This window comes from Syngnathus leptorhynchus, chromosome 14, assembly GCF_054491065.1.
Source record: "Syngnathus leptorhynchus isolate UIUO chromosome 14, UIUO_Slep, whole genome shotgun sequence".
NCBI lineage: Eukaryota > Metazoa > Chordata > Actinopteri > Syngnathiformes > Syngnathidae > Syngnathus > Syngnathus leptorhynchus.
The window spans coordinates 7,037,748-7,051,015 of NC_141208.1; the positions used below are offsets into that span (position 1 = coordinate 7,037,748).

General features: G+C 42.1%; 1 protein-coding gene across 6 annotated transcripts in view; it reads left to right on the forward strand.

Moving 5' to 3' along the window:
• The window catches only part of chd7 (chromodomain helicase DNA binding protein 7), a 42,450-nt gene that overhangs the window by 23,980 nt on the left and 5,202 nt on the right, over positions 1–13,268 (forward strand). For all 6 annotated transcript variants that reach the window (XM_085931000.1, XM_085930996.1, XM_085931001.1 and 3 more), the window contains 18 exons: positions 23–166; positions 260–358; positions 491–686; positions 775–988; positions 1,080–1,275; positions 1,436–1,603; positions 1,986–2,165; positions 2,262–2,372; positions 3,718–3,929; positions 4,915–5,114; positions 5,597–5,756; positions 7,169–7,258; positions 8,752–8,855; positions 10,306–10,435; positions 10,673–10,779; positions 11,133–11,556; positions 11,643–11,851; positions 11,979–12,923. In XM_085931000.1, the coding sequence (XP_085787126.1) occupies positions 23–166; positions 260–358; positions 491–686; positions 775–988; positions 1,080–1,275; positions 1,436–1,603; positions 1,986–2,165; positions 2,262–2,372; positions 3,718–3,929; positions 4,915–5,114; positions 5,597–5,756; positions 7,169–7,258; positions 8,752–8,855; positions 10,306–10,435; positions 10,673–10,779; positions 11,133–11,556; positions 11,643–11,851; positions 11,979–12,923 (3,889 nt within the window). The remainder of the gene's footprint in view (positions 1–22; positions 167–259; positions 359–490; positions 687–774; positions 989–1,079; positions 1,276–1,435; positions 1,604–1,985; positions 2,166–2,261; positions 2,373–3,717; positions 3,930–4,914; positions 5,115–5,596; positions 5,757–7,168; positions 7,259–8,751; positions 8,856–10,305; positions 10,436–10,672; positions 10,780–11,132; positions 11,557–11,642; positions 11,852–11,978; positions 12,924–13,268) is intronic.

Below are 13,268 nucleotides of genomic sequence, written 5' to 3' on the forward strand. Positions count from 1 at the left end.
TACTTGCTACCTTCTCATCCAGGAACACAAAGTTCTGTTGACAGGGACTCCGCTTCAAAACACAGTGGAGGAGCTCTTTAGCTTGCTTAACTTTCTGGAGCCAGAACGTTTTCCATCTGAACTGACATTCATGACTGAATTTGGAGACCTTAAGACTGAAGAACAGGTAAGAATGTGATTGATTTGTCATTTATATACTTTTCTTAAAAATCCCAATTCTGAGTTCACTAAACACTTAAACACCATGTCTGGACCAAAGGTTCAGAATCTACAAGGAATTCTGAAGCCCATGATGTTGAGAAGACTAAAGGAGGATGTCGAAAAGAATCTGGCACCTAAGGAGGAGACTATCATTGAGGTAACATTCAGGCTTCATCATTTGAATCTGTTTGCTTTGTTTATGCTTTTGGAATGTAATAATAATAATATACACGCATTGTTGTTTAAATTATCTTCTGGAGAAATAAAAATTGTCATCTCTTTCCGGTAGGTGGAACTCACCAACATCCAGAAGAAATACTATCGAGCAATTCTAGAGAAGAACTTCTCGTTCTTGTCAAAAGGAGGTGCGGGAGGAGGAGGTGGTGGTGGCAGTGGTAGCGGAGGAGGAGGTGGAGGTGTCCCCAATCTCCTCAACACCATGATGGAGCTGAGAAAATGTTGTAACCATCCTTATCTCATTAATGGTATACATTCGAAATCCGAGATGAATATTACACAGCAAAGCTGCTGTTCCGGTTGATCATTTTAAAAAAATATATATATTTAATGCAGGAGCAGAAGAAAAGATCATTGAGGAATTTCGGGACTCCCACAGTGGAATGGACATGCCAGATATGCCCCTCCAAGCGATGGTCCATGCTGCTGGCAAGCTGGTGCTCATTGACAAACTATTGCCCAAACTGAAGGCCGGTGGTCACAGAGTCCTGGTTTTCAGTCAGATGGTTCGCTGCCTGGACATTTTGGAAGATTATCTCATCCAAAAACGGTGAGATGGGTTGTTGATAGTTCCAAAGGGCTCAACGACAGTCATTTCTCACATGCGGTATTACTAAAACCTGGACAATTTTTGTGTCCAGTTATCCCTATGAGCGTATTGATGGCAGAGTTCGTGGTAATCTGCGGCAGGCAGCCATAGACCGCTTCTCCAGACCAGATTCTGACCGGTTTGTCTTCCTGCTGTGTACAAGAGCTGGGGGACTTGGCATTAACCTGACTGCAGCAGATACTTGCATTATCTTTGATTCTGACTGGAACCCTCAAAATGACTTGCAGGTATGAACAAGGTGGAGAGACCCTACGATCTTCAGGGAATCGTGTTTCTCTGGCATTTTTTTTATTTTATTTTTTTGCATTACGTTTATCAGTCGTCTTACGATTCTAATGCTTAATTGTGGTATATTGTGATGTGCTTCTAAAAATGTTCCTTTTTCAGGCCCAGGCAAGATGTCATCGTATCGGCCAGTCCAAAGCTGTCAAAATCTACCGGCTAATCACCAGAAACAGTTACGAGCGAGAGATGTTTGATAAGGCCAGTCTTAAGCTGGGTCTTGACAAGGCTGTCCTCCAGAGCATGAGTGGGCGCGAGAATGCCAACAGTGGGGTAAGCAACATAACTGGCAACATGCTGAATGATCTCAGATGTGTGTATATCTCATCCACCATCTGGCATGATTGCCAGTTATATTTCAATATTTTTAGAAAACAAAAAACTACATTTTTAGAACACACAGTGGTATTTTTTTATTGGGTCTTTTTGTTCATCCATCTCGTTAAAGTTTTTGTTACAATATCCACATTTTTGTTTTCCATAAACATTGAAATATGACGGGCAATTATGTTATGTAGCCAATGAGCTCCTCCTTTTTGGCATCTAATGCAGGTTATCTTGAGATGAAATTTCTCAGACTCAACCATTCTCTGATAAACACCGTAGCAGCACAAATAATTTGTTGTGTAGTAAAAAGTTTTGATTTCTTGTCCAGGTTCAGCAATTGTCCAAGAAGGAGATTGAAGACTTACTAAGAAAGGGAGCATATGGGGCACTCATGGATGAGGAGGATGAAGGCTCCAAATTCTGTGAGGAAGACATTGACCAGATCCTTCAGAGGCGGACCCATACCATCACCATAGAGTCTGAGGGCAAAGGCTCTACTTTTGCCAAGGTGAAGATTTTACTTATCCAAACATTCACGTTCGTATACTACTGTAAATGTCTGCTCCATGATTGTCACCAATTAACTTTTGTTCCATCTCAATAGGCCAGTTTTGTTGCTCCCGGTAATAGAACAGACATTTCTCTCGAGGATCCCGACTTTTGGCAGAAATGGGCCAAGAAGGCAGAACTGGACCTGGATGCCATCAATGGACGGGTATAAATTCAGTTTTTTTTTTCCCCCCATATACTGATGATGTCATCAAACACGATATGCCAGTCTAGAAAATGTGGCAGAAAAATCTGAAAAAGAATGATATATTGTTTTTTAGAGGCCTCTCATGCTCTTCTTTAATTACCTGTTTCCCATGTTCCTGTTGTCAACGTCCCAGTGTTTGTCCTTGTGTGTTTGAGATCGAGAGTGTAAGCCGCTTAGGTCTACTTAACAAAAAAGCAGATGCCCAGAGGGTTCACAGATATCACTCAGGGATTTGCTCACAAAACCAAGCTCAGTCATCATAATCATTAATACGCACACTCAAACGCAGGAACTGTCTGCTTAATATTCTTATTATCATTCCCGCCTCACCATTAATTTGTTCCATTAATTGTGTATTTGTAATTGTGCCTCCGGGTTTATTTTATGTCCTCCCTGTTGCCTCTCTTTGAGAAGCCTCCATTAGAACATTTAATCCAGCTCGAAGAGAGTGAATATGCTCCACTTGGCCTGCTCCCCTGGGATTTCTCATTGTGAGATGTTAAAATGGAAGTGTCTGTAGCCCTCAGTGATAATGGTTGCGCTAACTACTGCCCAGCTTGCGCATTTTTATCGTAAGCAGGAGGCATTTAAATTAATTAAACGAAATGTCATTCATTAGACAGCATAATTATTGGCAGTTTATATGAACTGCAATTTTCCCACCATCAGGAATGGAGCACATGAAAAAATATCCAATTATTCTAATTTGGTACAGAACAGGTCGTGTTTAACGGGCTGCATCTTCAATGAGACGGATTCATTTACATGAATGAAACCCTCAGTAAACTCAGTATCGGGTGGACTTTGGACCTTCTGGACTTGAAGATTGTTTCCTATTTCATATTGACCGTAAATTGTCATAGAACTGAATCAATGGAGATTGGAGATTCCAGTACATTCCAAATGCGGCAACACCCTTTGACAAATGAAAAGCAATCTTTTGTAGGCGGTCATGCGCCATGACCATGCACAAATCCTAACGCCACTACCTTTTTAAAACTGAATGGAATATTAAGGAGAGTTTTCAACGGCTCCCCGACAGTTGACGGACAGAGGCTTCTGCGAGTCCTAACGACGTTGTTTTGCATTCCAGATGAATGATACTATTTGTGGTTGGGGCATGCCTCCAACTCAAATAGTTGAACTACACTAACTTAAAGTAGTCCTAACTTGTGCTAACTGATGATATCCAAGGAAAAAGTTGTCAGAAGTTGCCTTCATTTCTGTGGGCGCTGACCCACATCTCATATCAAGGACATATTCCCTTCACAATTAACATTTTCCATTTTGTTTTTGTTTCCAGAACACGCTGGTGATCGACACACCAAGAGTAAGAAAGCAGACGCGTCACTATAGCAGTGTGAAAGAGGACGAGATGATGGAGTTTTCAGAGCTGGAGAGTGACGAGGATGAACCCAGCAGACCTTTGTCCAAACCACGACGACCCCAAGACAAAGTCCAGGGCTACCCTCGATCTGAGTGCTTCAGAGTAGAGAAGAACCTGCTAGTCTATGGGTTTGTGAAACACTTAAATGTGAATATATCAAAAAGGGTTGCTGCATGATTATGAAGTGAAACAAAACTCGCTATTTCGATATAGTTTCTAGAAGCTAGACTAGTATACTGAAATTACTTGCAGCATTTTCTAACAGCCTCTATGTTTGTTCGCTCAATGCTGTACAGTGCACACGAGCAAATTGACACACTTGCAGATAGATGGTCATTATACTGAGCATGTCCATTTTCATGGCTGACTTGGCGTGACTGTATGTGCAAGGAAGAACAGTGGGGCTAGTGAGATGCGGGCATTGTTATTGTTACAGTCTAGCCTTGTGGCCCGAGGCTGTAGGACACAAAAACAAACCGTCTTTATTGGCTCTGTCCTTGCTAGGGAATGCTCGTCGTCTTTTCCTGTCATTCATGTCACTCCCACTCACTTGTCCATAATTTTAACCGGTCTTGAATCGGAGTAAGGTCAGATGACGTGGTTCAGTGAGCACTGAAATTTTACAGAATGGAGATTTTTTTACTCAGAGCAGTGTGAAGACTGCCACGCCACTCTGTAATGTTTAGGTGCTGTTTGTCTGAATCACACACACTCACACACGAGCTAGGTGGGTTGCAAGTGAAAGTGGGGTCAACAATCCTGTTCCGCTAGCGTGCGTGTGTCTGAGCTGTTAGACACCATGATGTGGACGTTCATGAAAGAATGAGGTCACGCCAGCTATCTAGGTAGCTTCGTTTTCATATTACAAGCTTTCTAAATGATTTGAATGCTGTGCGAGTTCTTTTGCATAATATGCAAATGTATTCTGGCTCTATAATTGTATTCAGCATACATTAGTTTTCCAGATTATTTTGTTTAACAATAGATTTAGATTTTTCCACCTCCTTCTTCAAAGTTAAATTAGTGGTCAATATGGAACAGTATTATAAAGTTGAATCTATCCACATACATAAATGATTAAAAGATAATCATTTTTTTTTTTCTGTTTTCAAGCTGGGGCAGATGGAGTGACATCCTGGCTCACGGCCGCTTCAAGCGCCCCCTGAAGGAGGCTGATGTGGAAACGATCTGCCGAGCGCTCCTAGCATACTGTCTATTGCATTACCGTGGCGACGAAAACATCAAAAGTTTTATATGGGATCTGATCACCCCAAGTGAAGATGGAACAACCAAGACATTGAGCAACCATTCTGGTAACTATGAAAATGAACATATTACTGGATGGATGTACTGTGCATTTATGTATATTCCTGATCAAACATACAAATATTTTCTTTCCCTTTGATCAGGTACACAAAGACAATCCATTTTTGTTCCAATCTTTCTCTTTTATTCTATTATTATGTCTGAGGTGTTAGGCATGTCTTTGCCCTGATAATAAATTCCAAAACAAGACCGGCCCAACAATCTTAAAATATTAAAACGCGTTCAATATGAATGGCCAACAACCTTTATGTGGGGAAATCCAACATCTCCCAGAGGCATTTCACTCTGTGGACATTGACCTGGTCTGCAATAAAGCAGTCTTTTTTTTCCCCCCCCCTCGCTCCAAAAGTGTGTTTTTTCTGCCGCATCTCTGTGCTCCGCCATGATTGTTTACATCTGCTCATATGATTGGCGCACCACAAGTACGGCCGCTATATACCATAAACACCGCTTCCCCCTTTTTCTTCAGGACTGTCAACACCAGTTCCGCGAGGCAGAAAGGGCAAAAAAGGAAAACCCACAGCACCAGCCCCTCAGACACCAAGAGCCGATTGGCTTGCCAGCTGTAATCCTGACCATTTACTGCAAGAGGATAGCTACAAAAGGCACTTGAAGCATCACTGTAACAAGTAAGTCATACTGTGAACACGCTGCATTCAAATGTAGGTTTTGTCACTGGATAGTATACCAGTGATTTATTTTTTTCAACTGGGACGGAGCATGAGACAGGTAATAATGTCTCGAGGCCACCTGCCTGTTTTTCCAGTTTAGTTAACAGAAACATTTACAACCTCTAATAGCAAAAGTGGGAATACAGCAGCGCTACATACAGGATATCAATCAAACGAAAAGTTTTTGGAGGCACTTGTTAAACGCCTTGATACTAAGCTCCATTTAACAAATGTCCTTCACGGGCCTCCGTTGTAAAAGATGTGTATGCTTTACATACTTTCTGTGGCTCACTAAAAGTGGAACTTGTTTGTACGTGCTTATGAATGTTTGTTTCGGAGTACACACGTGTGCGCATACGCCAGGTAAGGCAGGCCGACCTGTTGGGACTAGGTGAAAGGTGTACATGCACATACAGGTACACACTCCGATACATGCATGTGTGTACACCCGCTCACACACACGCACGCACACACACACTTGGGGGTGATTATGTGGTGCCATCTGCTAGGCTGGAGCACAGTGTTGTGTGGCTAATCAGGCCTGGCACATTGATGGATGAGCATAGAGAGACTGCCAGCAAACACACACACACACACGCGCGCACCGCTACTTGTGATGCCATTGGTGCGCGTGTACTAACACACACACACACTGCAGAATTAATACCAAGTTCCATACTTGCTTTATGCCCTTCCCCCTCATTGCTGCAAATTTGTGTTCCTTCATGATGAGCAAGATGTCCTGTGCTCTCTGCTCTTAACAGCGTCACAGGGTAGACATGAAGCGATCAAATATACAATGCGCATATTTCACAATAATACATCACGACAGGTGAACCGCTACAGCTACTATATAAACCTAACGTCGGCCTGATGAAAAATGTATGTACGACGTGGAGCAAATAAATCCCATGATGCCAGAAAACATAATTCTTTATTCCTTAAGTGAAAGAGGAACTGATCCACAGATATGGTCCTCGTGAGCACCAGGTAGCCCCCCCCCCCCCCCCCCCCCCAGGACCATATGAGTAGCCTGTGGGCCTGCTCTAAATATAGCTCACTGGTGGAGGGAAGATTGTGATTTTTGTCAGAATGTTTCAAAAGCCGGCATAAAAACTGGTAGAGATGGATAGAAAGTCTTGCATATTGATATGTTTCCCATTTGATATATTAACATGTTCAATGTCTTCACCTTAATCAAAGTCATTAATTAGCCAATATCTTTGAATCATAACATTATTCAAGGAATCCAGCAAAGTATTCAGGACTGTCCACGAGCCTCTTTTAGGGAGTTGAATTGTAGTTAATACATGCTGTCCCACTGCTTCATGGCCATTTAGACTTTTTTTTTTCCCCCATGTCTTTGTTAGAGTGTTGCTGAGGGTGAGAATGCTGTATTATCTGAGACAAGAAGTCATTGGAGATCAGGCAGAACGCATCCTGGATGGAGCTGACTCCAGGTTGGTGTACTTTCAATTATTTCATCATAATTAAAAAAAAAAATAAAAATCCTCTCGAGGCACCATTTCTTCTCTTTGTCACTGTTGTCCCGGTATTGTTTTTAATTCCCTTTTAACATTACTCCATATTCAACAAGTCGTCCTAATTCAAATTCATTCAGCACTTATAATTGGACAGTTATCCCAAGAAAAGATCATGTTTTGAAGTGGTTTATGGAACAAAGCCAATCAAGAGGTAGCAATGTAGGATATTTAATAGTAATATTAAATCAGTTGAAAATAAATTCCAATTTTATGTTTTATATTACAATGGTAAGATATGTGATCACAAACGTGATATGATTTGCACCACTTCTCACAGATTACAATCTCTGCATATAAATCAGATGCCTATGGAGGCATCTTGACAGTGAGCCGCAAAAGAGTTATTTATGACCATGGCATGAATTATTACTCGACTGTATTTTCGGCTCTTCAAGTGGCCTCTTTGGCAGCTTCTGTTCCTAACACAAGGTCTTCATAAAATTATTCGGGGAAGTATTTTTATTTTATTTTTTGACCCATTTTATTTTCAATGGGTTAGGGTTGGTAATTTTTCTGCCCTCAACTTGTTGCTTTTACCGTCTCTTTTGTCCATATTATACTTTTGCAGACCACTTTGGCCTCATCAATTCTCATCCTCCTCTTAGAACCTTTTCACCCAGATGTGAATGTATTTATAATCTGCAGCATGTCTATTTTGTGTTGATCCCCACCCCACCCCCCAAATCCCCCTACTCACACGATGGTTACTTTGCCATAGCCACGCATGTGTTCGAGCGAGAGAGAGCAAGTGCAGGCATACGGGATGCCATCGTGCCAACATATGCCAGAGGGATTTAGCACGTCCGCCTTGGCACACTCTCGCGTGTACGTTGCCAAAGAGCGGGCATGCTGCTGTTTTCCGAGATAAGGGACAATTTCCCTACGTTGTTCTCTTCTCTTGTCACCCTCTGTTTCTCGCCGTCCATTGTCCATATTGTGTATTGTGGTCTCTTTCCATAATCGAGGATTTTGTATTTTGGTGCCATAATGCAGAAGATATCTGTGGAGCAGGTTGTATGGAAAATATTGTCTTAATTTCATACATGATGAACCTGTTTTTCTGGTAAATTTATGTATTTGGCCATTGCACACATCTATTAAATAACTTCCTACGCTATCAATAGAGGCAACAGTGACTACATGTGTAGGTGATTAACTAGTAAAGATGATGACATGGTCTTGCTTACCAGCAGCAGCCAGCCACTCATTATCATGCAAATCTGATTCCCTTTTCCCCTCCAGTGAGTCTTAATGCTCTAAGTATGAATGATTTCTGGTCATTTTTTTGTGCTTCTTTAAGATAAATGAAATTGCTTCAGAAGATATTGTTTTACTAAACATGTATTTGGATCAAAATACGAGTTTTATTTCACTTAATGGTGATGATGTGGGTTTTATCTGCTCTTCAGTGAGTTGGATTTCTGGATTCCTCAGCCGTTCCATGCAGAGGTCCCCACAGACTGGTGGGATAGTGAAGCAGACAAATCCCTGCTCATAGGTGTCTTCAAACATGGTAAGAAACAATCTTGACGCAAAAAAAACTAAAACTGCTGCAAAATCAAATATTTTGTCAATACTTTTACTACCATGTACAAATGCACATGTAAAGCATTCCAAAGCCTGCAGACATATTCAAATAAAAACATAAACAATAAATCCACCTATCTCACCGCATCCAAACCGCTTGGCCAGTCGGCAGTTGATTGGTGTTTCTATGGCGACAGCGGCATGCAGCTGTCAGCCTCAGTGTGCTGTGGTGTGTGTGATTGATGGCTCGTGTTCAACATTGATGTGGTTTGTTTTCCTCTCCGTTCTGTTAGAGAAGTTAATGTTGCAAATACATCAATGTAAAAATATGCTAACAGATTTTCGTGGAAATTATTTTTTTTGTATGCAGTGTTAATAAACCAGTAACCTAACCTTTGCTCACTACATGCTGATGATGTCTATTATTATTATTATTATTATTTGTGATTTGTCAAATGGAGGCTTCCATTCATATTAATTTGCTCTAATCGTCGTAATTTTTCCATGATTGCCGCCCTCTATGATTCAATTAGGACTGACACACACTCAAACACACATAGAGGAATACAAAAGGGCTCACCCGTAGTTAATCATAATCCCCATTCACCAGGGAGGCTCTTGAGGAGGAGGGGGACTGACACACACGCACATCCACACGCACGCGTAGTGTACAGTGTGTGTGCAAAAAAACACAAAAGTGCACAAAGCATGGCATGGCGCACACTAAGAAGGCCTCCACTGATTAACATTTTGCTGTGAATGTGACAGAGGTTAGGATCAATTTTCAACTCACACTTTTTCGAATCGAAACATGAACAGAAGCAAACGGAATAGGACGCTAAAGTCACAATGTTTTGTTTGTCCTCGAAACTACTATTTCCACATCTCATCTATTTTTTAGTTTTCACTTACTACCTACCTTCTCCCACCCCGCCCCTTGTATTTTACTTTCCCCTCCCCTTTTTTGTTTTTCTTCTTTTCGATGTAGCTCTGTAGGATCCTGCACATCTAATAAGTTCTGCCTCAATGCCCCTAACGGACAAACACACGCGCGTACTGTTCCTCGACCCCGCTCACTTTCAAAGACGCCATGACACACATTTTCTTCTTCCTCTTGTTCCACTCACAACAGAGCACCTGCAGACTCACATGGATACAAGCTTACATGGATACAAAAACACTCGGACAACATTCACAAACGTACTCGTGCACAAGCTGCCTGTCTTGGCGGCAGCTGGTTCCTCTTGTCAGGCCTTCTGCTACTGTTTTTGGCTTTTCATTCATTTAACATTGATGCTGATTGCATATTGGCTATAGCGTCGACGTACAAAGCAAATTGATTTTGCCAGAAGGATTGATTTTTGTGGTAAATCGAGAGCCTGGTAGCATTTTACTTTTAAAAATTCAGACTTACATGTCTTCTATTTTCTCTTCAGGTTATGAAAAGTATAACTCCATGAGAGCCGACCCCACCCTGTGTTTTTTGGAGAGGGTGGGTATGCCCGACGCCAAGGCTATTGCCGCTGAGCAGAGGGGCAACGATATGATGGCAGATGGCGTCGAAGGGTAAGATGGGACAGTCATCTATGCTCACCCCCCTCTGTCTGTTTGGCATTTTCCATATGCCTGTAATTCATAGAAGGAAAATGTTTTTTAAGTTTGAAACAAATCAACAGTTTCTTTTAGACGATGGTCTTTTGTTAACTGGCGGGATTTCATCACCTCTTCAATCTTGTTCTAGCATTTATCCAAATAATAATGACTATAATAAAATTGTTGCTTGTCTCTCCAACGCCTCTACAGTGAGGATGAGGATCCAGAATACAAGCCTCTTCGGATGCCTTTTAAGGATGAAATGGATGATTTCACCAACTCTCCTCTCGATGACACCGGGGATGGAGAAGCAGAGGGTATTTATTGTGTTGTTTTAATCAAAAGGGAAAAACATTTCCTAATAGCACAACTATAAATAAATCTATCAAAACCTTATTCTGACCCAAAAAGATGTCAATCAATATGAATCCTCATACTCCTCACTAAATTTCAAAGTTGAAACGAGCAAACAATCTCGTGACAAAATTAAATGGATGAACTTGAATCCTGTGCTTTTCCTCACAGGTCAACTTCATGAGTGTCAACCTGAAACATTTTATTGTAAAAATTTAGCAAGTGTATTGGTATATGGTTTTGTTTTTTTTTCCCCCCCATTTTTATTTGAGGTTCATCTCAAATTCAAATTTTTTTTATCCTCTCACTCTTAAAGGAAAATCTGATGAAAATGGCCAAGGTGTGCCTTCCATGGGCGGCGCCGCAGGTTCCAACGAGCGACTCTATTGGCCGGCCGCGTCGGCTCTGACAGCCCGTCTACGCCGCCTCATCACTGCCTACCAACGTTCCAATCGCAGAGAGCAGCTTCGCCAGGAGGCCCTCAACAGGCCCGATGGGCGCAGAAGACGACGTCGGGACTTCCTACCAACCATTACAATGGTTACAGATGCGACAGGAGGAGGAGCAGCCTACATCCAAGATCCGGCAACAGTCTTCATCGCTGAAGGAACCCCGTACCTAACTAAAGGAAGTGCTTATTTTGCTAAAGGGGGGCAATTCATAACCGATGAGTCACCAGTCATGACCACAAGTACCTTGTTGACTGATGGAGCCATGTACTATAAGGAAAGACGACAAAGGTGAAATTATTTCTCACATTTTTATTCCTTTGTCGTGTCACCAATACAGAATTTACATGAAAGGATTTTTTTTTGTTTGTTTTTAGATGGACTCGTCGTGAGGAGGCTGACTTTTACCGTGTCGTGTCCACGTTTGGAGTCGTCTTTGACACCCAGCGTCAGAAATTTGATTGGACACAATTTAGAGCCTTTGCCCGACTGGACAAAAAGACAGACGAAAGCCTGGAGAAATATTACTATTCCTTCATTGCAATGTGCAAACGTGTCTGTCGCATGCAGGTCAAAACCGACACAGGTGAGAAATGACTAGCGCGTCCACATCTGACTGTATTTATCGTTTCCCTCCTTCATAAATGTTAGTGCATTACGGTTTTGACATTCCCACCTGTTCAACGCCCGAACGTATCTTTCTGCCTCGGCAGAACTCCCCGACCCGACGCTGATCATCGACCCCATCACAGAAGAACGTGCTTCTCGTACATTGTATCGTATTGAATTGCTTCGCCGCATCAGAGAACAAGTTCTCCCTCATCCGCTGTTGTCGGAACGCCTCAAACTCTGTCAGCCTTCCCAAGACCTTCCAGAGTGGTGGGAGTGTGGCCGCCACGACAGGGACCTCCTCCTCGGAGCCTCAAAGCACGGTGTGAGTCGAACAGATTATCACATCCAAAATGATCCTACCTTGTCCTTTCTGGAGGCACACCAGCGCGTTACTAACCAGCGAGGAACTCTTCTCGGCATGGGAGACCTCTGCAAAAGTGGAATAGGAACAGCAGAGAGCAGTCCTTCAGCTCTCCTCACGCCCGCAGAGCTGGCGAGTGTTGCAGCTTCTGCTGAAATAGCCATTGATAGTGCTAAAGTGGAAGCAGAGGAAACCCAGGTGAAAACTGAGGAAGAAGATGCCAAGCCTGAAGTTAAACTAGAGGATGCCAGTGATGACATAGAGACTGAAACTCATGAAAAACTGGAGGAAAACGAGGTAGCTGTTAAAGTTGAGAATGCGGCCACAGCTTCACCAGTGTCAGATTTGAAAGAAGAAACGCAACTCACCTCAGAAAAAGAGACGAGCGAGGAGATGACAGAGAACACTCAAAATGTTTCTCAGGAAACCGAACAAGACAAAGAAATAAATGAAGACGAGACAAGTGCGGCTCCCGTTGAGACTGCCGGCGACCAGATCATATCAAAAGTCTCTGAAGATCTTGAAGCACAAACATGTCACAATGCTACAGAGGAGGAAGATGGAGTGGAGAGGGAAGACAGCAAGTCTCCAAAATCGCCAAAGTCACCTGATGCCGACAAAAGCCCGGAAGAGGAGGAGAGGATGGATGAAGATGACAAATCAGAGAAATCATCGCAGGCTGAAGGTACGAGAATTTGTTTATTGATTTAGAAACATTTTTGATTCAAATGAAGTTTTCATAAAGTCTCAGTGTTCATTTATTGGTTCAAATAATTACTATAACATGTTCTATTGTGTGTTAACTACAGTGTATATATTTTGAATAATCTTTTTCCTGGTTGCCTACTTCATATGATTTGACATCACTTGCTCAGAGGCCTATTTTTGGTTTCTCCCTCAAGACTTGACAGAGTTTAAATGGGTCCTCAGTACCAGGGGCAGATCATAAAATGAGCTTGCATCCCTTGATGACAATTTTGAAGCCCTCTTTAATTAAGCCTTAAATATGACTCTCCCTATCTTTTCTTAG